The 25,955-nt window shown below is 42.2% G+C and overlaps 2 protein-coding genes across 2 annotated transcripts in view; one reads left to right on the forward strand and one right to left on the reverse strand.

The window, feature by feature from the left end:
- The window catches only part of LOC137341568 (microsomal glutathione S-transferase 1-like), a 248,054-nt gene that overhangs the window by 28,037 nt on the left and 194,062 nt on the right, over nucleotides 1-25,955 (reverse strand). The window lies entirely within an intron of this gene.
- The window catches only part of slc15a5 (solute carrier family 15 member 5), a 39,828-nt gene that overhangs the window by 9,767 nt on the left and 4,106 nt on the right, over nucleotides 1-25,955 (forward strand). The window contains exons 2-7 of the mRNA XM_068005336.1: nucleotides 1,398-1,620; nucleotides 6,169-6,338; nucleotides 14,461-14,681; nucleotides 17,004-17,190; nucleotides 23,748-23,936; nucleotides 25,603-25,734. Of these exons, the coding sequence (XP_067861437.1) occupies nucleotides 1,398-1,620; nucleotides 6,169-6,338; nucleotides 14,461-14,681; nucleotides 17,004-17,190; nucleotides 23,748-23,936; nucleotides 25,603-25,734 (1,122 nt within the window). The remainder of the gene's footprint in view (nucleotides 1-1,397; nucleotides 1,621-6,168; nucleotides 6,339-14,460; nucleotides 14,682-17,003; nucleotides 17,191-23,747; nucleotides 23,937-25,602; nucleotides 25,735-25,955) is intronic.

A 25,955-nucleotide genomic window follows, 5' to 3' on the forward strand; every position in this document is an offset into this window, starting at 1 on the left:
CATGGGGGAATCTAAAACTAGGGGACATAGTCTCAGAATAAGGGGCCGCCCATTTAAGACGGAAATGAGGCGCAGTTTCTTCTCCCAGAGGGTCATGAATCTTTGGAATTCTTTACCCCAAAAAGCTGTGGAGGCTGAGTCATTGAATACATTCAAGGCTGAGTTAGACAAATTTTTGATCAGCAAGGGAGTCAAAGGATATGGGGAAAGGGCGGGAAAGTGGAGTTGAGGTAAAAAAAATCAGATCAGCCATGATCTCATTAAATGGCGGAGCAGGTTCGAGGGGCCGAATGGCCTACTCCTGCTCCTATCTCTTATGGTTTTATGGTCTTATGGTTTTTTTAAAACTCACCTCTTGGTTGGCAGCCGATGACTAGGCCTCAGTAAACTCCTGAAAGCCCGACACCTGCTCCGCTCACAAATTTCTCCAAGACGTCTTTAAACAGGCTTTAGGCACCTCATTAACACATACAAGGGGCCTACAACCTGGTTTAGGCAACTGCCAGGGCTACCTAAAAAAAAAGTCCCTGACAAATTGAGCAGTCGTCCTAACGCATGCACAGATCAGGCGAGGGCCATCACACTGCTAACTTCGGCATCAATGCGTAAAACAGGCACAATAATATTTAATTACTTCCCCAATTTGTTTTCGTGATGTTGGTTGAGGGATAAGTGTTGGCCAGGACATCAGGAAAACTCCCCCTGCTCTCCTTCGAATACTTACATCCACCCAAAAGGGCAGACAGAGCCATTGTTTAATATCTCATCTGAAAGGTGGCACCTCTGACAGTGCAGCACTCCTTCAGTACTAGAATGTGTGCTCAAGTCACTGGAGTTGAGACGTTAAACTGAAGCCCTGTCTGCATGTTCAGGATTGACATCAAATATCCCACTTATAACATTGAGGAAGAGTAGGGAGTTCTCTCAGCATCCTGACCAACATTCCTCCCTCAACCAACTCCACTGAAATTGGATTAGCTGGTCCTTTGGCTCATTTGATGGTTATGTGACCTTGCCTTATGCAAATTGGCTGCTATGTTTGCCTGGCGGTATTTCTAAATGATATCATCAGTTGCAAAGTGTTTTGGGATGTCCTGATTGTTAAATGTATCCATGTGATTTATATCAATTAGTGCTAATTATATTCAGGTAATGTGTATCAATTGGGAACTCTCTTGTATCCATTTATAAGCGAGCTGATCTAGGGTGTGTTGTGGGTGTAATGTGGAGCTTTGTGAATATTGGCTTGGAAGCAACTAAAGGCTGGGCTCTAGTATTCTATCCTTCCCCACCTGGTTATCCAATTTATAACACTGAGGATGTAATAAGGTGCTCTATAAATGAAATACGGGATGGTTATCTCTGTAAAGTCGGTTTTCTTTGTTTGATTCCCAAAGGTACAGTTATGCTGCCTGTCGTTGCGTTCCCCTTTGAGGATTTCTACATTGATACTCACCATACCATTCACGCTCTTGCTAAAAAGGAACAGACTGTGCTGTTTTACATTGGCCTCATGTCAGCATCTTTGGGTTCAGGAGGAATCCGGGCCATTGTCTGCCCATTCAGTGCTTACAACCTACAGGAGTACGACCAAGGGGAACTTCTAACTTTCTTCAACTGGTTAGTGCTCTTCCTGGGCTTACGTCTCACGTGCTTTCCAATCATTTTTTTATTTTTACTGGTAAATATACAACGCTGAGACTTCATTTAGTTGATGTTGAGCGCTCCTTTATTGCGCTAGTCTTTTAGCTGTGGCTTATGAAAACATTGCTTTCGTTTCACCTTCCTCATCATGTGGATTCACTGCAGTAAAGTGAAAGGTAAAGAAAGGGAGCGAAAAAGAGAGAGAGAGAGAGATCTTGCCTTTATATAGCACCTTTCACGTCCTCATGGCGTCCCAAAGTGCTTTACAGTCAATTAAGTATTTTTGAAGTGTAGTCACTGTTGTAATGTAGGAAACACAGCAGCCAATTTACACACAGTAAGGTCCCACAAACAGCAATGTGATAATGACCAGATAATCTGTTTCAATGATGTTGGTTGAGGGCTAAATATTGGCCAGGACACTGGGGAGAGTTCCCCTGCTCTCCTTCAAATAGTCCCATTGGATCTTTTAAATCCATCTGAGAGGGCAGATGGGGCCTCGGTTTAACGTCTCATCTGAAGGACGGCATCTCCATCAGTGTAACACTCCAGTACGGCACTGCAGTGTCAGCCTAGATTTTGTGTTCAAATCACTGGAGTGGGACTTGACCCTATGAGCTTCTGACTCAGAGGTGAAATTCCATCTATCTGGTATTTTTTTACAAATTTTATGCAGAAGATCAGATCAACACTTCACACACCATCAAGCATGAGGCTGAATCCCCATCAAACAAGGCTGAGAAAAATAGATAGAATAAACGCTTACAGGACTGGCAATTTTAGACAATGAACAACATCAAAATCAACATTGATTGTCTCCAACAAAGCTCTAAACACAACAAATCACAGCCTAGCACATATGTAAAACCCCCTCACACAGCTCTAAGCACCATTCCAACAGAACCACCATTACTAAGAACAGCATGAGAATTCTGAAGAAGCCTGATGCAGAATTTGAAGAGTTGTCTCAACACTGCCTCAGTACATAATAATCATTTTCAAAAACAGCAGTTTCAAAAACATAAAACCTGCAACAACTGGAGTTGTCCCAGATTGCTGTAAACTTACATTTAGTCAACAGGTTGGCAAAAGAAAAGATTGATTTCATTACGGCATAGCTTTAAGAAAAATAAAGTACAAGCATCAACAAACTGAACCCCTCAGTTTGGTGTTAGTATATTTAATGGAAGAACAAACAATGTTTCATGCAAGGAACCAGCCTTTACAGGTGTGGATATTGATCCAAAGGAACTCCTTTATGCCACATTTGTGTTCCTCTTACAAACAAGTTGGTCTTCACTTAAACATTATTCTTCTTTCAGGATCTCAGTGATCTGAGGGGACCTCGTGCTCTTGCTGTTAGCATGTTAAGTTTACAGGTGTCACTGGCTTCACTCTTACTAAAGAAAAGACTGCATTGTTCTGTGTTGTACGGATTATTCCTAAAGCTAAGTGGCTAAGTGGAATTCATTATTGTGTGTGAAGTTTTGAATTATTTCCAATGTTGGGAATATTATTTCCTGATAAAAGCCATTTTTTGTTTACCACCAAGAGGAGCTGCTTTTGTTCGCGTGTATGTGTGAGTGTATGACAGTGTGTGTATGACAGTGTGTGTGTGTGAGCGTATGACAGTGTGTGTATGACAGTGTGTGTGTGTGAGCGTATGACAGTGTGTGTGTGTGAGCGTATGACAGTGTGTGTGTGTGAGCGTATGACAGTGTGTGTATGACAGTGTGTGTGTGTGAGCGTATGACAGTGTGTGTATGACAGTGTGTGTGTGTGAGCGTATGACAGTGTGTGTGTGTGAGCGTATGACAGTGTGTGTGTGTGAGCGTATGACAGTGTGTGTATGTGTGAGCGTATGACAGTGTGTGTATGTGTGAGCGTATGACAGTGTGTGTGTGTGAGCGTATGACAGTGTGTGTATGTGTGAGCGTATGACAGTGTGTGTGTGTGAGCGTATGACAGTGTGTGTGTGTGAGCGTATGACAGTGTGTGTATGTGAGCGTATGACAGTGTGTGTATGTGAGCGTATGACAGTGTGTGTGTGTGAGCGTATGACAGTGTGTGTATGTGTGAGCGTATGACAGTGTGTGTGAGCGTATGACAGTGTGTGTATGACAGTGTGTGTATGTGAGCGTATGGCAGTGTGTGTGTGTGAGCGTATGACAGTGTGTGTGAGCGTATGACAGTGTGTGTGTGTGAGCGTATGACAGTGTGTGTGTGTGTGAACGTATGACAGTGTGTGTATGTGTGAGCGTATGAAAGTGTGTGTATGTGTGAGCGTATGACAGTGTGTGTATGTGAGCGTATGACAGTGTGTGTATGTGAGCGTATGACAGTGTGTGTATGTGAGCGTATGACAGTGTGTGTGTGTGAGCGTATGACAGCGTGTGTGTGTGAGCGTATGACAGCTTGTGTATGTGAGCGTATGACAGTGTGTGTGTGAGCGTATGACAGTGTGTGTGTGTGAGCGTATGACAGTGTGTGTATGTGTGAGCGTATGTGAGTGTATGACAGTGTGTGTATGACAGTGTGTGTGTGTGAGCGTATGACAGTGTGTGTATGTGTGAGCGTATGTGAGTGTATGACAGTGTGTGTATGACAGTGTGTGTGTGTGAGCGTATGACAGTGTGTGTATGTGAGCGTATGACAGTGTGTGTGTGTGAGCGTATGACAGCGTGTGTGTGTGAACGTATGACAGTGTGTGTATGTGAGCGTATGACAGTGTGTGTGTGTGAGCGTATGGCAGTGTGTGTGTGTGAACGTATGACAGTGTGTGTATGTGAGCGTATGACAGCGTGTGCATGTGTGAGTGTATGACGGTGTGTGCGCGTGTGTGAGTGTATGATGGTGTGTGCGCGTGTGTGAGTGTATGACGGTGTGTGCGCATGTATGACGGTGTGTGCGTGTGTGAGTGTATGACAGTGTGTGCGCGTGTGTGAGTGTATGACGGTGTGTGCGTGTGTGTGAGTGTATGACGGTGTGTGCGCGTGTGTGAGTGTATGACGGTGTGTGCGTGTGTGTGAGTGTATGACGGTGTGTGCGTGTGTGTGAGTGTATGACGGTGTGTGCGCGTGTGTGAGTGTATGACTGTGTGTATGTGTGAGTGTACGACAGTGTTTGTGCATGTGAGTGTGTGTATGTGTGTATGACAGTGTTTGTGTATGTGAGTGTACGACAGTTTTTGTGTATGTGAGTGTATGACAGTGTGTGTAAGTATGTGAGTGTATGTATGTATGTGAGTATGACTGTATGTAAGATAGTGTTTATGTATCTGTGTATGTATGACAGTATGTGTATGTATGTAAGTTCGGGTATGAGTGTATAACACTGTGTGTATGTGAATGTATGAGTTTGTCTGTGTATGTGTGTGTATGAATGTATGACAGTGTGTGTATGTATGTGAGAGTATGACAGTGTGTATGTATGTGAGAGTATGACAGTGTGTGTATGTATGTGAGAGTATGACAGTGTGTGTATGTATGTGAGAGTATGACAGTGTGTGTATGTATGTGAGAGTATGACAGTGTGTGTATGTATGTGAGAGTATCACAGTGTGTGTATGTATGTGAGAGTATGACAGTGTGTATGTATGTGAGAGTATGACAGTGTGTGTATGTATGTGAGAGTATGACAGTGTGTGTATGTATGTGAGAGTATGACAGTGTGTGTATGTATGTGAGAGTATGACAGTGTGTATGTATGTGAGAGTATGACAGTGTGTGTATGTATGTGAGAGTATGACAGTGTGTGTATGTATGTGAGAGTATGACAGTGTGTGTATGTATGTGAGAGTATGACAGTGTGTGTATGTATGTGAGAGTATGACAGTGTGTGTATGTATGTGAGAGTATGACAGTGTGTATGTATGTGAGAGTATGACAGTGTGTGTATGTATGTGAGAGTATGACAGTGTGTATGTCCCTCTCTCCCTCTCTCTTTGTATACCTGTGTAATATTTGGGAATTTTTACCTATATGGTCTGGAAGGAATTTTGGTTTGATTTCATAGAATCATAGAATCATACAGCACAGATTTATGCCATGTTATTTAGATAAAGTCCGGCTCACCTTACAAAGGGTTAACTCCCGGAGATACATAAGTCATTTAGAATGGTGACTAGGATGGTCACTAACACCAGACAGGCCAGCCATTAGAGTGTTTACTATTTCATATTATATTAGCTCTGAGATGAGGTGGGGGTGGGGTGAGACTGTCGGAGAGGTGCTGCAACATGAATGATTGAGAGAGAAGGTGGGACTGAGGCTCAGGCCAGGGGGTGACTGGGGTTTGTGATTGGGAGAAAGTAAGGGATTGGAGAATGGGAGCAGGGCAGTGGCACTAATTTTGGATTGCTCCAGCAAGGAGACATGATGGGCCAAATGGCTTTCTGCTGTGCTATAAGCTTCAATGATTCACTGCTAAGTAATATTATTAGAATTTTAAGATCACTAGAGAAATAACTTCGACCAAAATCTGCAGTATTGTTTGAACTCCAACTTCTGATCTATCTTCCCACAGGTTTCACTGGTTTGTGAACTTGAATTCTGCAGTTGTTTTTGTGAGTATTGCGTACATTCAACAGTCTATAGCCAAAAACCTGGGCTTCCTTATTCCTTTTACTTCCATACTGATGACTCTGCTTACCATTCACATGGTACAGAACAGACTTATACACCGACCCAAAACAGGTGAGAGGAACTAGTAATGAAATGACAATTGTTAGCAACTGTTTACCCACTCTGGTAATATCTTTGTTTCTTATGATCGTGTTACAATTAAGCTTTTCCTAAATTGTTTTCCCTTTTGAAAGTTACTATTGAATCTGCTTCCACTGCCCTTTCTGGCAGTGCATTCCAGCAGTGGGGGAGGGAGGTGGGGAGGAAGGGACTAGTCATGATGCTCTGGCCATCATGGTGTGGGGGAGGCTTGATGGACTAGCTGGCTTTTTCCTGCCCATCAATTTCATATGTTCGTCCAACAAATCATTGTGCAAAAAAAATTCTCCTCATCTCCCCCTCTGGTTCTTTTGCCAATTATCTTAAATCTGTGTCCTTTGGTTACAGCCCCTCCTGCCAGTGGAAACAGTTTCTCCTTGTTTACTCTATCAAAACCCCTCAAAATCTTCTCTTTTTGGCCCAGGGCCCCGTTTACCGATATTGGAATGGCCTAACAAGGGGGGGCCCCAGCGTCTAGCATTCAAAGAGTGCAAATTAATATGTACTTATCACACGCCCAGCCACATATGGGTGGATATAGGACCAGCCTGGTGAAGTTGGAGGACAGGCAAGCATTCAGCAGAACAACCTCTCCCCTTCAACCAGCTTTCCAGCTCTGCCTCTGTCTGCTACAGACTCACCAAAAAAAGTCACCTGTCCTCGCTGATCTATGTTGGCTCCAAGTCCCCCAATTCCTCAAATTTAAAATTCTCATCTTTGTGTTTAAATCCCTCCAGGTCCTCACCCCTCCCTATCTCTGTAACCTCCTCCAACCCTACAAACCCTACCCCCTGAACTCCCAAGTCCCCTGACTGTGGCCTCTTGTGCATCTCTCTCTCCCTTCACTGGGGCCATGCCTTTAGCTGACCTAAGTCTCGCTCTCTGGAAGTCCCTCCCTAAACCCTCCACCTCTCCACCTCCCTCTCCTCTTTTAAAACCCTCCTTAAAACCCACCTGTTTGTCCAAGCATTTGGTCACCCCTCCGAATCCCCCTTTTTTTGACCCCAGGGCCAGTTTCCTCACACCTCTGCACAGCGCCTTGGCACAATTAAAGGCACTATGTAAATACAAGTTATTGTTAAGGCAGAAAGGTTAAAGTTGTGCGCTGTAGTTCGGAGGATCTGAGCTTAGTTAGGGTCGGTAACAATTACCTGCAAATGGTGTCAATTAAAGTGAGTTCTGAAAGTCACTGTTTGGTCACAAGCAGTCTAGCTATCAAATGTCCATAATTCAGTCTTCGTAGCTCTGAAAAGTCTGTGACAGTTGTTAAACAGGCTTTTTGAAGATTGAAGTTAGTCATTAACATGCACTATAACTGATCCAGGTTCACTCAGTGCTGTCACTAAATGCAGCACAGGGAGCAATTTGATGGTATGTTGATAGTGATTCTTGCCAAGTCAGTGCTATTTGCAGCTCAGATAATGGATCTGATTTCAAATTATTTCACTTATAGTAGCACATATGAATATCATTGCAAATTGGTATTTAATAACTGAATTACCCCAGCACAAGGAAATTGTGCTTGGCATTTTAGGCGGAGTGAGCTGCAAAAAACTGTGCCAAATGGCACTGCTGACAGCCTCAAATTAATTATGTATTTGGTTTGTTGTAGCAACTCCTTTTTACCTGGGTTGCAATCAGTGCTGTGCTTTTGGTACATGGTGCTACAGTAATGAATTAAAAACAAAAACTCCCCAGCAGCAGAGCAGTGGCACAGCAGGTTGGTGCACTAACAATGTCCGACGTGAGGTGACAGGGCACGAGTTCTGTCCTATGACTTGGCCCCTCTCACCCCTCCAGTCCACACAGTTTTCAATCTGATCCAGGCTGCCAAAAGGAAGCACTTAGACAAAGTGAAGCAATGGCACAGAGCGAGGAAGAGAAATCAGAGGGCAAAACCAACCAGGGCCAGTCTCGCGAACATGGGAGCACCATCACCTCCAAGTTCCTCTCCAAGTTCCCCGCCATCCCGACTTGGACAAATATTGTCGTTCCTTCATGGTCACTGGGTCAAAGCCCTGGAACTCCCTACCTAACAACATAGCACCTTCCTCACACGGACTGCAATGGTTCAAGAAGAACGCTCATCACCACTTTCTCAAGAGCAACCAGGGATGGGCAATAAATGCCAGCTTTGCCAGTGATGCCCACATCCCGGGAATGAATAAAATAAGAGCAAACTGGCATTGCCAGATGGATGGGAGAAGACTGTTTGTGGACTCTCTCAGCCAGAGGATGATGTGTGGTCCGGGCAGAACCCAAATAATCATCAACAAAAAAATTGTTAATTATTTTTCTCTGCGGCTCACAATTACACCGAGTGACTTGAGAAGTTAGGGCTTTTTACACTTAAGGGGTGACATGACATAATCAAAATTATGAAGTGTTATGTTAGGTTAATAGTGACAGATTGTTTCCACTGGTTGGTGAGATGGTAACGAGAGGGCAAAGATTCGATACAATCACAACAAAAATTAAAGGGAGTTAGAAAAAATTCTTCTACAAGTTGGTGATTAGAATGTGGTATTCTCTGTCACAAACTGTTGCTGAAGCAGGGTCCATAAATTATTTTAATAGGAAATTAGGTCGTTTCAAGAAAAAGAGGTCATTAAAGGGTCGCTGACGACACCCAGCTCTCCCCCTATAGTTTTCGGTCCCCGCCACAAATTCCGTTCCCTAGCCACCGACTCCATCCCCTTCCCTGCTCACTGTCTGAGGCTGAATCAGAGTGTTCGCAAACCCGACGTCCTGCTTGACCCTGAGTTGAACTTCCAGCCCCATATCCACTACATCACCAAGACCGCCTACTTCCACCTCTGTCATATCACCCGTCTCCACCCCTGCCTCAGCCCATCTGCTACTGAAACCCTCATCCATGCTTTTGTTGCCTCCAAACTCGACTATTCCAATGCTCTCCTGGCTCTCCACCCATCTTCCACCCGTCGTAATCTCGCTCTCATCTAAAACTCTGCTGCCCATATCCTAACCTGGACCAAGTCCTGTTCACCCATCCTCCCTGTAATTGCTGGCCTACATTTGGTCCTGGTCCAGAAACGCCCCGAATTTAAAATTCTCATCCTTGTGTTCAAATCCATCAATGATCTCATCCCTCCCTATCTCTGTAACCTCCTCCAGCCCTAAACCCTCCGAGAACTCTGCGTTCCTCCAATTCTGGCCTTCACTCCACTATTGGCAGCCGTGCCTTCAGCAGTCTAGGCCCTAGCTCTGGTATCAGTAAAAGTGACCATGGAGCTGTTGGATTGTCGTAAAAAACCCAACTGGTTCACTGATATCCTTTAGGGAAGGAAACTTGCCATCATTGTGCAACACCAGTCCCACACCAACGTGGTTGACTTTTAACTGCCCTCTGAAGTGGCCTAGCGAGCCATTCAGTTGTATCAAAAAACTGCTAACAAAATCCACCACCATCACCTTCTCAGGGCAACTAGGCCTGGGCAATAAATGCCAGCCTTGCCAATGATGCCCACACCCTGAGAACGAATTAAAATTATATAGTGGATCGATTGGAAACAACTATTTCAGACAGTTCCTGACAGGCTTTAGCAAATATGAACCCACTTACTACAAATACCGTTGATTCCTAAATCCTTGGCCCAGATCCGCTGCCCTTTGCACATCCACCAACCACCCTGAAGATAAAATAAGACTCCCTTCCAGAAAGATCTCCACCCTGCTCACTAGCTATTGGCTGAACATTCACATTGCAGTGGCTGTAAGTTGGAAGGATTGAGAGGGGGGCTGGGATTTTCCCAGTGTCTCTGTGAGCTTGAGATATTTAAGACCAGTGGGGTTCTAAGCACATGTCTGAAGACAGCAACTGTTGGGTGTTTTCCTGAGGACGATGCTTCCTCCGATTCTCACTGTATTTCTCAGATAGGTACTGGCTGCCACCAACTGGTGCAGACGTGCAAATATCCAAATGTGGTGTTTAAATTCAGGCAAGACTTCTCATTCTCGTTTAAATAAAATATTGAGGCTCCTCGATGTTAATACAACAGGACATCAGCATTATTGGAGGAGGGCGGAACCAGAAGTAAATGGATATAGTTTGAAAAACAAATGGACTCAGTCCCCTTCAGGTCTATCGTTTAATTAATCTGCACAAAAACTGACCAGTGATTCTTGAAATACAGTTGATCTCTTTTCAGAACTGCGATAGCAGTGTTCACATATCCCCATCCGTACTTTGCAGGAAAATGTGTCCGTGTACTGAGGGAATACCAAGGGAATGAGAAAGGAAAAGAGACAGGGAGAGGTCTGCTGTGTTATGCCATTAATAGGTCGTAGTGAATTACACAGGATTATGTGCAACCTCCATAAGCAGTCATCACCAAACTAGTCATATTCAGTCAGTATCACCCATTTTGTGACACTTGTAGAATAATTAGATTTGCCAATCTGAACGATACTGTATTCAATTAGGATTTAGTGACAGAGCGATTTCATTGTTTTGCATTTTTGGTGCATTTCACTATTGTGGGCAAAAAGGAAAAAAATACAGCAAAACTAACTAGGAAAGACCGGGAGGGAAATCGGTCTGGAGAAAAGTCTGATCAATCTTAATGATGTGTGAACAATGTGATAGCAGTGTGAAAAAACTAGATAAATATCTGGGACACGCAGACAAGTGTAGGCTGAGAAGTAACTCATCCATGGGACACGTTGGTGCCAGTGATGCCAGACTGGGGGAGGGGCTTAGGTAGTCATCGAGTGTAGAGATCAGCGGGGCTCAATACACGGCCCATTTTCCATATATTACTTCCACTGCCCTCTGTGACAGGGTTACCGATATGCTTTAAATGAGAAGTGGATATCAGGAATTCAGCCTTAGCGATCAATGGAATGGATAAAAATCCATGCTGTGAATCAAGTATGCCGATCCCCATATCCAAATTCCCAATATGCATTCTTGACATGCAAAGCCATGTGAGGAACACTAAAATTTGGCCCATGAATTACAAACACAGAGCCATAAATCCTTCATTAATTCACAGGTATTCTTTCATCTACCCCATCGAATCCCTTTGTCATTTTAAATACCTCAATTAGATCACCCCTCAATCTTCTAAACTTAATGGAACACAAGCTAAGTTTATGCAATCTGTCCTCATAATTTAACCCTCTAAGCCCCGGTATCATTCTGGTGAATCTGTGCTGCACCCCCTCCAAGGCCAATATATCCTTCCTGAGGTTTGGTGCCCAAATCTGAACACAGTCCTCCAGATGGGTCTGACCAAGGCTCTGTACAACTGAAGCATAACTTCCTCCCCTCTATATTACAACCTGAGAAAAAAAACAACATTCCATTAGCCTTTTTGATTACTTTTTGTAAGTGTCCACTAGCTTTTATTGATTTGTGTACCTGGACACTGCGATCCCTTTGCTCCTCCACAGCTCCTAGTCTCTCACTATTAAGAAAATATGCCGATTTGTCTTTCTCAGATCCAAAGTGGATGATCTCACACTTCCCCACGTTGAACTCCATCTGCCATAGTTTTTCGCACCCACTTATTCTGTCTGTGTCCCTTTGTAACTTTCTGTTCCCATCTACGCAACTTACTGTGCTTCCTAATTTAGTGTCTTCTGCAAACTTGGGTATACAACTCTCTATTTCTCCTTGCAAGTCATTAATAAATATAATGGGAAGTTGAGGCCACCGTACAGATCCCTGGGAAAGACCACTTGTCACATCCTGCCAATCAGAAAAGAAACGGTTTATCCCTACTCTGTCTCCTATCACCCAACCAATTACCAACTCATAAGCTTGCAATTCCATGTACTTTTATTTTTGCTAATAATCTCTTGTGCAGAACGTTGTCAAATGCCTTCCAGAAGTCCATTTAGATAACATCCATAGACACTCACCTATCTAGTGACCTCTTCAAAAAATTCAACTAGATTAGTCAGTCATGACCTACCATTCACAAATCCACGCTGACTCTCTTTGATCAACTTATACTTGTCCAAACATTCAGTCACTGTTTCTCTGATGTTAGATTCCAGTAACTTCTTCAACAGCACCTCTCAAACCCGCAACCTCTACTACATAGAAGGACAAGGGCAGCAGGCGCATGTGAACACCACCACCTCCAAGTTCCCCTCCAAGTCTCACACTATCCTGACTTGGACATATATCACCGTTCCTTCATCGTCGCTGGGTCAAAACCCTGGAACTCCCTACACAACAGCACTGTGGGAGAATCTTCACCACACGGACTGCAGCACTTCAAGAAGGCAGCTCACCACTACCTTCTCAAGGGCAATTAGGGATGGGCAATAAATACTGGCCTTGTTAGCAATGCCCATATCCCAAGGATGAATTTTTAAAAACTTCCCCACAATTGATGTTAAACTGACAGGTCTGTAGTCACCTGTTTTCTCTCTCCCTCCCTACTTAAAGAATGGAGTGATATTTGAATTTTCCAATCTAAAGGCACAATTCCAGAATCTAGAGAACTTTGGAAAATTATGACTCATGCATCTGCAATTTCCTCATCTATTTCTTTTAATATCCAGGGATGGAGACCATCAGGTCCTTGAGATTTGTTTATCTTAAGCCCCATTGTTTTCACCATTACCATTTTTTAACATATTAAAACCACTAAGTTCTTCTCCTTGATTAATTTTTAAGTTCCCTTGTACCACTGGTACTTTGACCTCATTTTCCACTGTGAAAATGAATACAAACTACTCATTTAACAAGTCTGCCATTTTCTTATTATCCATTATAGTCTCACCTGCATCTGTCTTTAATGGGATGACACTCCCCTTTACCACTCTCTTTTTCTTAATATATTTTATAAAACCTTTTGCTGTTAGCTTTGATATCCCTTGCAATCTTTTTTCATTTTTAATATTGCATTGCTTACCACTTTCTTTGTATCCCTTTGTTGCTCTTTATAGCTCTCACAATCCATTAGATTTGCAGTTTTCCTTGCATTTGCTGGCCATTAAGAGTCAACCACATAGTGTGGGACTGGAGTCACACGGAGTCATGTGTAGACCTGACCATGCAGAGCTGACAGGTACCTTCCCCTGAAGGACATTAATGAACCAGTTGGGTTTTTACAATAATCCATCAGTTTTCATGGTCATTTTTTTCTGCAACCATCCCATAAATTACCAGATTTATTGAATTCAGTTTCACAGAGGGAGTTGAAGACATGACCTCTAGGTTGTTGTCCAGTATTGTAACCACCTTAAAGAAATTTTTAAAGCTATATAAAAAAAAACATTTCAGTAGAAGATTAATTAGAAGTTGTCAACCAGTGGATAAAGGGGGCTGTAATGTTCTGGAACATTTCATTTCTCTTGTTGAAGAACTGAAATCCTGTTCCAGAATGTTCAGGCCCACTTTTAGCACTTTTTTGAACCTTGTTGTTCTCTGAGGAATTGGCATCATTAAGTACTTCTAGGATGTACGGCCCATCTTCCCCACAGTCTGGGACTCTGATGATAGCAGAAGGGCATTACATGGAAATGCATGTGCCAAAGTACCGGTTATGTATCATGGTGTGCAGAAAGGCACTATTGGTGTCAGGATCATAGTTGTGCTAATAGTGATGGAATAATTCCACCCAAAACATTTCTCAGCATATTTTCAGAATCCACGACTTCCTCTTTAACAAGACAAAAGGTGTCTTGAGGCACATTACACGATAGCCTTTCAGAACACGATAAAATCTGATGTGTAACAAGCGATTGTTACTGTGGTTTAAGCAGGTGGACTAATGTGTAGGACATAGATTTTACAAACTATTGCTTCTGGTGCAGTGTTTAGGCAATGCAAGCATATGGAAGGAATTTGGGCACGGAAGTCAGTGTACCCCTAACGATCTTCCACTCATTATGGATAGAAACTTGTGCAGAGCCCACTGACCTCCACACATGAAATCCCGATGCTCGCTCCTGTCACTCGAGGGTCTGTGTGCAGAGTCCTAACTTGCAACGTCTGCTCTATAGTGAACCATAAGCTTGCTTCAAACATCTTACATGATGTTAGAGAGTACCAGATGTAACCATTACATGTCACAGCGATTCCTGGCATTTCTTTACCATAAATCGTTATTTGCAGGTGGCTCCCTGATGGCAACTTTTGGCGTTTTAGTGAACGCTCTGAAGATGTGTTGTATGAGATACCGTCACATCAGTGGCGACGTGAGCAGCTGGTTGGACCGCGCTAAAGAGAACTATGGTGGCTGGTACAGCGAAGCTCATGTGGACAATGTCAAATGCCTTGTCAGATTAATTCCACTATTTGCCTTTCAGATTCTATACAGGTTCTGCATACTCCAGGTAAGCTTCTTCAACAATTTGCAACAGTTAGCATATTCAAATAATCTGGATGAATCCTTCACAGGAAATGCTCAGGCAGGAGATGTTAAGGGTAAAAACTAGACTTTCCCACAAGAAGTAAAGGGGGTTCAGCAAAAACCGGAGGTACTTGGATTGTCAACTAAGTTCCTCCCCTTGACTTATTTTCAAGTTCCCTTTATCCGCTGGTATTTGGTTTTCTTCCTCCACTGTGAAAACAGTTACAAAGTGCTCATTTAACAAGTCTGCCATTTTCTTATTATCCACTATAATCTTTACCACTCCCTTTCTCATTCAGAGAAATTCAAATCAAAATGAAAGAAAAAAGGGGTATATGACAAAACTAGGGCTAATAATATAAATCAAAACAAAGCTGTGTATAGAAAATACAGAGGGAAGTAAAAACATCAGAAAGGCCAAGAGGGGGTTTAAAGAAAGACTGGTGGGGGAACATAAAGGGAAAAGTAAAGGATTTTATTAAAAAGGTAAAGGAATAGTTAAAGAAAGTGTGGGGGCGATTAAAGATGAAAATGGAAATCTTGTTATGGAGGATGAAGGAATGGTGAAGATACCAATTGAGTACATTGCCTCAGGTTTTCACAGAAGAATGATATTGGGAATGAAGGGGTACAAGAGGAGGAGGTGGAATGAGTAAATAGGAAAATGATAGGGAAGGAAGTAGTACTGAAAAAAAGGGTGGAGTTCAAAGTGGAAAAGCTGCCAGGCCCTGGTGGCATGCATCCCACAATGCCGAGGGAAGTCAGAGAAGAAATAGCAGAGGCTCTGACCACAATCTCTGAAACTTCCTTGGATATGGAAGTTGTGCCAGACAACTGGCCAATGTAACACTTCTGTTCAAGAAGGGAAAAAAGGATAAACCAGGTAACCATTGACCAGTTAGCCTAACATCAGTAGTGGTCAAACTTCTAGAGGCCGTAATACAGAATAAAATTAATAATGACCTTGAAAGATATGGATTAATTAAAGACAACCAACACAGATTTGGAAAAGTTAAGTCATGTATGACAAATTTTCAAAAGGTGTTTGATAAGATGCTGGATAGGTGCCACATGGTATTAAAGGGAATGTGGCAGTGTGGTTAGGAAGTTGGGTAAAGAGCAGAGATTAATGGATGTTTTTCAGATTGGACAGATGTAAATTAGCGGCAGTGTAAGGATCATTGCTGTTTCCAATATATATATTTAAATGATCTGGTCTAGGGTATAGGGACACAATATCTAAATTTTTAGACTACACAAAAATAGTTAGCATGGTTAACAAGAACAGTAGTGTGTAGGAAGGTTAGTATATTAGGCAGATAGATGTCAGATAAAATTGATTATGAAGAAATGTGAGATAATACATTTTGGGAGGAAGAATAAGAAGTGGAAATATACACTAAAAAGTAAAACTTTAAAAGAAGTAGAAGAGCAGAGAGATTTGTGGGTTCAGGTACACAAATCTTTCAAAGGTGCAGGCCAAGTTAATAAAACTGTAAAAATATAGCTCATGGGATCCTAGGCTTTAAAAATATGGGTGTAGAGTACAAAAGTAGAGGTAATGCTAAACCCACACAAATCGTTGGTCAGGTTGCAGTTAGAATACTGTGTCCAGTTTTAGATTCCTTACTTTAGGAAAGATGTCACAGCCATGGAAGGATGCAGAAGAGATTCACTATGATACCAGGAGAGACTAGAGAAACTAAGGCTCTTTTCATTGTAGAGAAGGTTAAGAAGAGATCTGATAGAGGCATTCAAAATTAAGGGAGGTTTTAATAAAATAAGTGGGGGAAAACTATTTCCACCGTTCAGTGAGTCAGTAACTATAGGACATAAATTTAGAATCATCATCAAAAGAACAAAGGGAGTGAATTTTTCTACTCAGAGAGTTGTCAGGGACACGGAATACTCGACCAGAGACAGTGGTGGAAGCAGAATCCATAACTTTTAGAAGGGAAGTGGATGAATACTTGAAAAACAAAAATTTAAAAGGATATGGGGAAGGGACAGGGAAATGAAACTAACTGGATAGCTCCTTTAGAGAGCTAGCACAGTTACAATGGGACAAATGGCCTCCTTCTGTGCTGTAGAATTCCACGATTCTGCTCTTACTGATAGCTAGTGGTGTTATATCTAATATTAGTCTGCAAATTTCATATTTCTATATGTATTTTGATTAGAGGAAACATTTCGGGTGAATTTTATGTCTAAAACGATATTTAGAAACCTTTGCTTACATTGGTTATGTATTCCAAGACAAAAGGCTCGTCAAAATCACTGCTAACATTATCATTTATAAACACAGATCCCATCGGCATATTTCATACAAACAATGCACTCCAATCTGAACCTGAGGGGATTTCTCCTTCCAATAGCAGCATTGAATGTAATAGGCCTCATTCCTGTATTGCTGCTCGCACCTTTCCTGGAATATATTGGAGCTTGCCTACTGTCTGTTCGTAGAGACCCAATATCACCATTGACACAGATGGGTAGGTGTTAAGTGGTCAACACATTATTAATGCTGCCTCAATACTGACATTTTTCACAGAAGACTGTTTTTCTACACTGGGCTGATGACTTTCTATAATAGAGAAAGAACTTGCATTTATATAGCACCTGTCACAGCCTCAAATGTCCCAAAAGGCTCACATTTGACATGTAGTCGCTGTTGTTGTGTAGGCAAACGCAGTAGCTGATTTGTACACAGCAAGGTCCCACAAACAGCAAATGAATGAATGAGCAGCTAATCTGTTTTTGGCAATGTTGGTTCATGGATTAAAACCAGCCAGGACACGGACAGAACTCCCTGGTCCTCTTCGAATAGTCCCATGGGATCTTTTACTTCCACCCAAGCAAGCAGATAGGGCCTTTGTTTAATATCTCATTAAAAAGATGGCAACTCCAGCAATGCAGCACTCTCAGTACTAATTGAAGTATCAACCTAGCTTATGTGCTCAAGTCTGTCATGGGGCTTGAAACCACAACCTTCTGACTCATGGAGAGGTAACTGTTCTTAACTGAGCCAAATTGAATTGTATTTATTAGGAACACAGAAATAGCTCCCCTGATGGCCGATTGGACAAATAAACTATGTGGTGTGGTATAAATATAAAATAGTCACTAACAATTCCAGTAAGAAATTCAGGAGAAACTTCTTTACTCAGAGAATGGTGAGGATGTGGAACTCACTATCACATGGAGTGGTTGTGCCGAATAGCATAGATGCATTTAAGGGGAAGCTAAATAAGTACATGAGGGAGAAAGGAATAGAAAGATATGTTGATAGGGTGAGATGAAGTAAGGTGGGAGGAGGCTCTTGTGGAGCATAAACACGGCATAGACTTGTTGGACCAAATGACCTGCTTCTGTGAATTCTATTTACTAAGAAAATTTCAGAAAATAATATTTTGGGAAACAGTATATGAGTAATTTGAGATACATCATGTGGTAAGTGCAGCATGTTTGGGAGGAACAGGTGACTTTGGACCTATGGTTCCCAAAGCTCTCCACCACTTGGTTTTCCTCCAGTCATGTTTGGGTCTGTTGTAGACTAATTGATAGGGATTGATTGCTATAATTAGTCAACAACGCCATTATCATTGTACCATGTGACTACCAGGATGCTAGAAAGCAAACTAGATGGGCCTTGGTCTTTTCTCGTTTAGCAATTCTTATGTTCCTGAGCCACACAGGACAGAAGGTTCCAGGTTTGATTCTGATTTGTGGTGTGTTAGTTATCTTAGCCTGAGCAGCAGTATGTGCTGCTACAATTGTTCTCATTACTGGGGAGAGAAGAAGATCAGCAATGGTTCCTACTCCTGACTTCTATTCAGTGACCTCTCCTCTGCTGGGACATGCATATGTGTGACATTGGGTGAAGACAGAACTGGGTTGAGTGATGAGTTCTGTGCCTGCTGATACCATCTTAGCTCATATGAAAAATTGGCCACTTGGGTGAGGTACTAGAGAGTTGGTGGCACCCATGAAGCTGTATCCCAGCAAACTCAGGCATTTCAGGGGGTAAGAGGAGAAAACTGGAGGAAGGGAAGAAAGGAAATACTTTATTCTCAAGGAGCCAAGTTTCTGAATGTGCACTAGCAGCAGGAAGCCTCGCCTACCACCCGCACAAATCAGGAAATGAACAGATTATGGACAATTTCTTGATGTGTGGGGTCGGAGGGCAAAGCTTCGCACCATTAATGGGCATTTGGAAGACCGGCCCTTCAGTTTTCAATGCTTCCTGTTGATTTCTGTATTGCATTATATAAATGCAGGTTCTTCCCTCCTACACTGAATTTTACAAACATCTTATGATTCTTTCAGACCAGGGTGACTTTAGTGGGAGTAATGGTTAGTTATTCAACAGATGGTGCACACATCATATTGTGCTCTTATACTACTGAAGATTAATATCTACATATCTCACGGGTGATGAGCGCCAATATTAAGCTGTCACATCTGCCCTTGAATAACTTATTTATTATACAGCCTAGCTGTTAGTAATGATTTATTCATCTTGTTTGCTTTATGTATTACCAGTTCCTTCAAACAACTTTTTCCCAGAGCTGACGTATTTGGAAATGATGACTGGAATAACAAATTGTGTCTAATCACAAAAATTGCTTATCCAATTTTGAGGAATTGTTTGAGGAATTGACTTTCCATGTGGTCGGTGGAAATCCATATGACATGGTCTACTTAGCTTTCCAAAAACCTTCCATAAAAATTCCTTACAAAAGATTGCTGAGACCAATGGGAGACCAGTAGATCCCCAAACAGTCAGAGGGAGATAGAAGAGCAAATATGTAGGCAAATTTCTGAGAAGTGCAAAAACAATAGAGCAGTGATAGTAAGGGATGTCAACTACCCTAATATTAACTGGGATAGAATCAGCGTAAAAGGTATAGAGGGTGCAGAATTCTTAAAATGCATTTATGAAAACTTTTTCAGCCAGTACGTAGCAAGCCCAACAAGTTCTGGACTTAGTTTTAGGGAATGAAGCTGGGCAGGTGGAAGGAGTATCAGTGGGAGAGCATTTTGGTGGTAGTGATCATAGTTCAGTTAGATTTAGCATAGTTATGGAAAAGGGCAAAGATAGACCAGGAGTAAAAGTTCTCAATTGGGGAAACGCCAATTTTACTAAGCTGAGATGTGATTTAGCAAAAATGGACTGGAAACAGTTACTTGAAGGTAAATCAGTGTCAGAGCAGTGGGAGGCATTCAAGGAAGAGATAGTGAGGGTTCAGAGCAAATATGTTCCCACAAAGAAAAAGGGTGTGACTCCCAAATATAGAGCCCCCTGGATGTCAAGGAACATACAGGATAGGATAAGGCAAAAGAAGGAAGCTTATGTCAGATACCGAGAGCTCCATACCGCAGATAACCTAGAGGAGTATAGAAAGTGCAGGGGTGAAATTAAAAAGGAAATTAGGAAAGCAAAAAGAGAGCATGAAAAAGTACTGGCAAATAAAATCAAGGAAAGCCCAAAGATGTTTTATAAATACATAAAGAGCAAGAGGATAAATAAGGAAAGAGTAGGGCCTATTAGAGACCAAAAAGGTAATCTATGTGTGGAGCGGAAGATGTGGGCATTGTTCTTAATGAATACTTTGTGTCTGTCTTCACAAAAGAGGGAGACAATGTAGACATTGCAGTTAAGGAGGAGGAGTGTGAAATATTGGATGGGATAAACATAGTGAGAGAGGAAATATTAAGGGGTTTAACATCCTTGAAAGTAAATAAATCGCCAGGCCTGGATGAAATGTGTCCCAGGCTGTTAAGAGAAGCAAGGGAGGAAATAACCAAGGCTCTGACCATCATTTTCCAATCTTCTCTGACTACAGATGTGGTGCCGGAGGACTGGAGGACTGCTAACGTTGTACCATTGTTTAAAAAGGGAGAAAAGGATAGACCGAGTAATTACAGGCCAGTCAGTCTAACCTCAGTGGTGGGCAAATTATTGGAAAAAATTCTGAGGGACAGTATTAATCATCATTTAGAAAGGCACAGATTAATCAAGGACAGTCAGCATAGATTTGTTAAGGGAAAGTTGTGTCTGACTACTGTTGGACTGGAAAAATAAGCTTGTGAACAGAAATCCAAAACCTCCAGCCTCCCCTCACCTAACCTGATATATATATTAAAGAATGATTAGCCACTCTTATCCTCACACACATAAGTAGTTAAATCGCACATGTAGCATTTAGGTAGCAGCAAAGCATGATGGGATACTTGACCATTATGGGAGCAGTTCGTAACTTACACTGTAAGAGCTGACAAAGGCAGGTTTGTTGGATTTATGGCCACCACCTCGCTTATCTCCAGAAAACACTAGGGAAAGTTTATCCAAGGCCGAAGCCGACATTGTTTATCCTACTTCGGATGATTAAGGGAGGAGCGGTGGGTATCTCCAAGGTTACCCCAGCTCAAAAGGGAGTCAGATAGGAGCAGCTGCTCAGGACTTTGTGAAGACCCTTTGTGTAGTTTCAATGTCTGGGACTTATGTGTTTATTGATAAGGGTCCTCCTCAGGAATGTGAGATGTTTAATGTCATGGGATGACCCAAGGTAGCCCCTGACAAGTGAGTGGCAAACTATACCACCCAATGAAACCCACTGTAGTCACGGAAACCTGTACCACCTTCCACAGCAGGTGGGTGTTGCTTATTGAAAGGTATAAACATGCTTGTAGTGCTGATGTTCCTTTGAGAGTTAGTCACGAGCTTGAGGAAGCTTACCACTCTCCCTTTGTGCACAAAGCTTTCTAATAAACTTTAACTTTGTCAGCAGTTCCGTCTCTGTCTGGTTTTGCTCCAAATATTCGAGTCTAACGCTAACTTGATTGAACTTTTTGAGGAGGTAACAAGGAGGGTCGATGAGGGTAGCGTGTTTGATGTAGTCTACATGGATTTTAGCAAGGCTTTTGACAAGGTCCCATATTGCAGACTGGTCAGAAAAGTAAAAGTGCATGGGATCCAAGGAAAAGTGGCTAGTTGGATCCAGAATTGGCTCAGTGGCAGGAAACAAAGGGTAATGGTCGACGGGTGTTTTTGTGACTGGAAGGCTGTTTCCAGTGGGGTTCCGCAAGGCTCAGCACTAGGTCCCTTGCTTTTTGTGGTATATAATTAATGATTTAGACTTAAATGTAGGGGGCATGATTAAAAAGTTTGCAGATGATACAAAAGTTGGCAGTGTGGTTGATAGTGAGGAAGAAAGCTGTAGACTGCAGGAAGATTTCAATGGATTGGTCAGGTGGGCAGAAAAGTGGCAAATGGAATTCAATCTGGAGAAGTGTGAGGTAATGCATTTGGGGAGGCCAAACAAGGCAAGGGAATACAAAATAAATGGGAGGATACTGAGAGGTGTGGAGGAAGTGAGGGACCTTGGAGTGCATGTCCACAGATCCCTGAAGGTAGCAGGATAGGTAGATAAGGTGGTTCAGAAGACATACGGGATACTTTCCTTTATTAGCTGAGGCACAGAATATAAGAGCAGGGAGGTTATGCTGGAACTATATAAGACACTAGACAGCCCACAGCTTGAGTACCGTGTACAGTTCTGGTCACCACATTGCAGGAAAGATGTGATTGCACTAGAGAGGTTACAGAGGAGATTTATGAGGATGTTGCCAGTACTGGGGAATTTTAGCTGTGAGGAAAGATTAGATAGGCTGGGGTTGTTTTCTTTGGAACAGAAGAGGCTGAGGGGAGATTTAATTGAGGTGTATAAAATTATGAGGGGCCTAGATAGAGTGGATAGGAAGGAACTATTTCCCATAGCAGAGAGGTCAATAATCAGAGGGCATAGATTTAAAGTAATTGGTAGAAGGATTAGAGGGGAGTTGAGGAGAAATTTTTTCACCTGGAGGATGGTGGGGGTCAGGAACTCACTACCTGAAAGGGTGGTAGAGGCAGTAACCCTCATTGCATTTAAAAAGTACTTGGATGTGCACTTGAAATGCCGTAACCTACAGGGCTACGGACCAAGTGCTGGAAAGTGGGATTAAGCTGGATAGCTCGTTCTTGGCCTGCACAGACACGATGAGCCGAATGACCTCCTTCGTGTGCTGTAAATTTCTATGATTCTATGAATTCTAGGCAAAGCAAGAGGGTGAATAAGGAACTGGCTGAGAGAAAAGAAGTGGTGGGTACTCGTTAGAGGAATGAAGCCAGGGTGAGGGGAAGTACTACGCAGAGTGTCACGGGATTCAGTGCTGGAGCCCCCTACTTTCTCATCTACATTAATGGATTCAGAAACCCAATGCAAAATGGTCAACTTGCAGTTGGCATTGAACTGTGGGCGGGGCAGTTAAGTCAGAGAAAGCAGCCAAGGACCTTACAAAAGTAGTTAAATAAAATCTGCAAATCGACAAATCAGTGGCAGATGAAGTCACTGGAAGACAAAATGGCTATCACAATGTACAATGGGTAGAAGTAGCTAAATGTTGAGCTGAAAGGGATCTGGAGGTGATAGTAGATTTGGCAATTAATACGTCACTGTGGGGCGACAACAAACAAAGCAAACAGCATGCTGAATTATCGTCAGTTAAGTAGAGAAAGAACCTACATCTTTCTATAGTGCCTTTCCGACTTCAGGATGTCTGAGCACTTCACAGCCAATGAAGTCTTTTTGAAGTGTAGTCACTGTTATAACGTTGGTAAACACAGCAACCAATTAGTGCACAGCAAGCTCCCACAAACAGCAATGAGATATCTGACCAGAGTGATGATCAAAGAGTGATCAACACTTGGCATGGTTTCCAGATGGGGTGAAGGAGGATAAAACCTCAAACTCATTCAAGAGGCAGATGAAGAGATGGGAGAATATAAGTTTTTTTTCAAAAATTCTAATATGGGAAAAAAAGGCTTCCCTCATTTGTATCCATCTTTGTGATGTCTTTTTGGCTGGCACCAGCAGAAACTACATAAAGAGGAGTAGATAGGTACTTGTGGATAGTGCTTTTGGTGAACCTGCAACTGAGGAGGCACTGGGAAGAAATGGACTCCCCTTCTTGTCATTTCCTCACAATGGCTTTTTATTTCTTCCAGTTATCGGTCACCTGTGTGCAGTGTTGTCCATGGTGGTTGCTGGGATATCGGAGGCGCACAGGAGGAACTTTCTGCTGGTGGAGCAGACGTTATCTGGAAAGGTGCTCCTCGTGTCTTCAATGCCCTGCTTTCAACTCGCTCCTCAGTACCTTTTGCTTGGAATTGCTGAGGCACTGGTCACACCTGCCTGTAAGTACAAAACTCTTATGAGATTAGTGATTTATTTCCAAAAACTTTTCTTTTGCAAATTTCCAAAAGTATTTTTTTTTAACCCCGATAGTTTGTCAAATGTTCTAATTTTGAATCACGGGGTAGATTTTACGGTTTGACACTCCATGCACAGACCTACATGCATCCCAGCTCTTTAGAAAGAGATTGTGCTGAAATCTAACAGCGAGGCTAACATGTTGCCTACTTAAAAATCTTCCAAAAAATGAAACGTTTCTAATGGAAGGAATGACAAGAATGCTTACTCTAGTGGGGGTAATTTTGTAATGCTCTGCTCCTGGTGTGGAGCCTTGCTGAAGAGGAATGCACTGCACCAACTCAACAAGCACCTCCCCTGCTAGCTGTACCACCGAGAAAGACAAGAGCAGCAATCTCATGGGAACACCTCCAAATTCCCCTCCAAGTCCTGGCTTGGACATATATCGGCATTCCTTCATTGTTATTGGGTCAAAATCCTGGAATTCCCTGCCTTGTACCATCGTGGAAGCGCCACCATCACAGGTACTGCAGAGGTTAAAGTGGAAGGCTCAGCACCACCTTCTCAGGGATGGGCAATAAATGTGACCTCGCAAGTGACAGCCGCATCTCAAGAAATGTGTTTTTTATATGCAAAATGATTTTCCCTGTGACTGAAGTTATTGTGGGGTACAGTTAATAGTGGTCTCTGTTGATGATGGTGCACTTGGTCAATTTCCTTTCTGCCGCGCCCATAGAACATTAGGGTCGATTTTCTGAGGTTGCGCGGCCAAGGAGGAGTTCTCGCTCGACCACAGTGCACGTCAGGAAATCACGGGCGTGCTGCCCACGATTTTCCATCAATTAACTTTACTTACCCGATATATGCGACTGATGGCCAAGACTCCCTGCTGCCAGCACGAGCTTAGAACATCATTCCCAGTATATGTATGTGTGTGTGTGTGTATGTGTTATATATATATATAAACACACATATATATATAAAAATATACAAACATATATATACATTGAAACCTGTAAATTAGAGACACCTAAGGGACTTGCATCAGGTGTCCTTTATTTGCAGGTGCCCCTATTTTCAAAATGGTTATTGCATGCACAGTAAATTATTTGGGACTGTCAGAGTGTCCCTCTTTTGGAGGTGTCCCTTTGTACAGGTTTCACTGTATATATATATATATATGTGGGTGTGCGTGTGTGTTTATACATATAATATATGTGAATTCACATTCCAGCTATGCTGTTCTCTCCATAATATATTTGTTTACAGCCCCCAATGAGTGCACTTAGAGCATTAACAGTGTGCACCCCAAAAATCTTTTAATATAGCAACTAAACCACTTATAAAATAGAACTCACTGAAATTCATTTAACTTTGTATTATCAAACTGTTGTCTAAAAAATTACAATGTACAAGAATTCTATTCACAGTTTTAATTTCCACAGAGACTTCATATTTTGTCATATAAGGTTGGCTAATGCTTATATGTACAAATGAATTGATTAAAATACAAATATTAATTAAAATGGTCTATTTTAAGCATGCAGCAGTAAAAAGGAACCAACGTTCCGTGGCATTGAAACATAAAGCACTCCGAAAGTTCATTAGTTGCTTTAAATCATTGAGTCTTCTGTTTATCTTTGTTTACAGGTACACTGATTACATTTAGACTTTCTCCAAGGAGCATTCGAGGAATTGCCATGCATTTCATGACTCTCTTCAATGGTGCAGGCTGCTTTGTGGGAGCAATTATTATTCAAACTATCTACCAAATATCTGGAGGTAAGAGCAGTTTGTTTACAGGATGTACTTTTTAAAAATTGCATGATTTCACTTTGAATAGTTAAAAAGCAAATTTGGCAAAAGTAAGCTTTTCCTACAAGAATGAACTTGCATCTATACAGCACCTTTCACATCCTCAGGACGTCCCAATGTGCTTCAATGCCAACTAATTACTTTTTTGAAGCATAGTCACTGCTGTAATGTAGGAAACACAGCAACCA

This window comes from Heptranchias perlo, chromosome 24, assembly GCF_035084215.1.
Source record: "Heptranchias perlo isolate sHepPer1 chromosome 24, sHepPer1.hap1, whole genome shotgun sequence".
Classification (NCBI taxonomy): Eukaryota; Metazoa; Chordata; class Chondrichthyes; order Hexanchiformes; family Hexanchidae; genus Heptranchias; species Heptranchias perlo.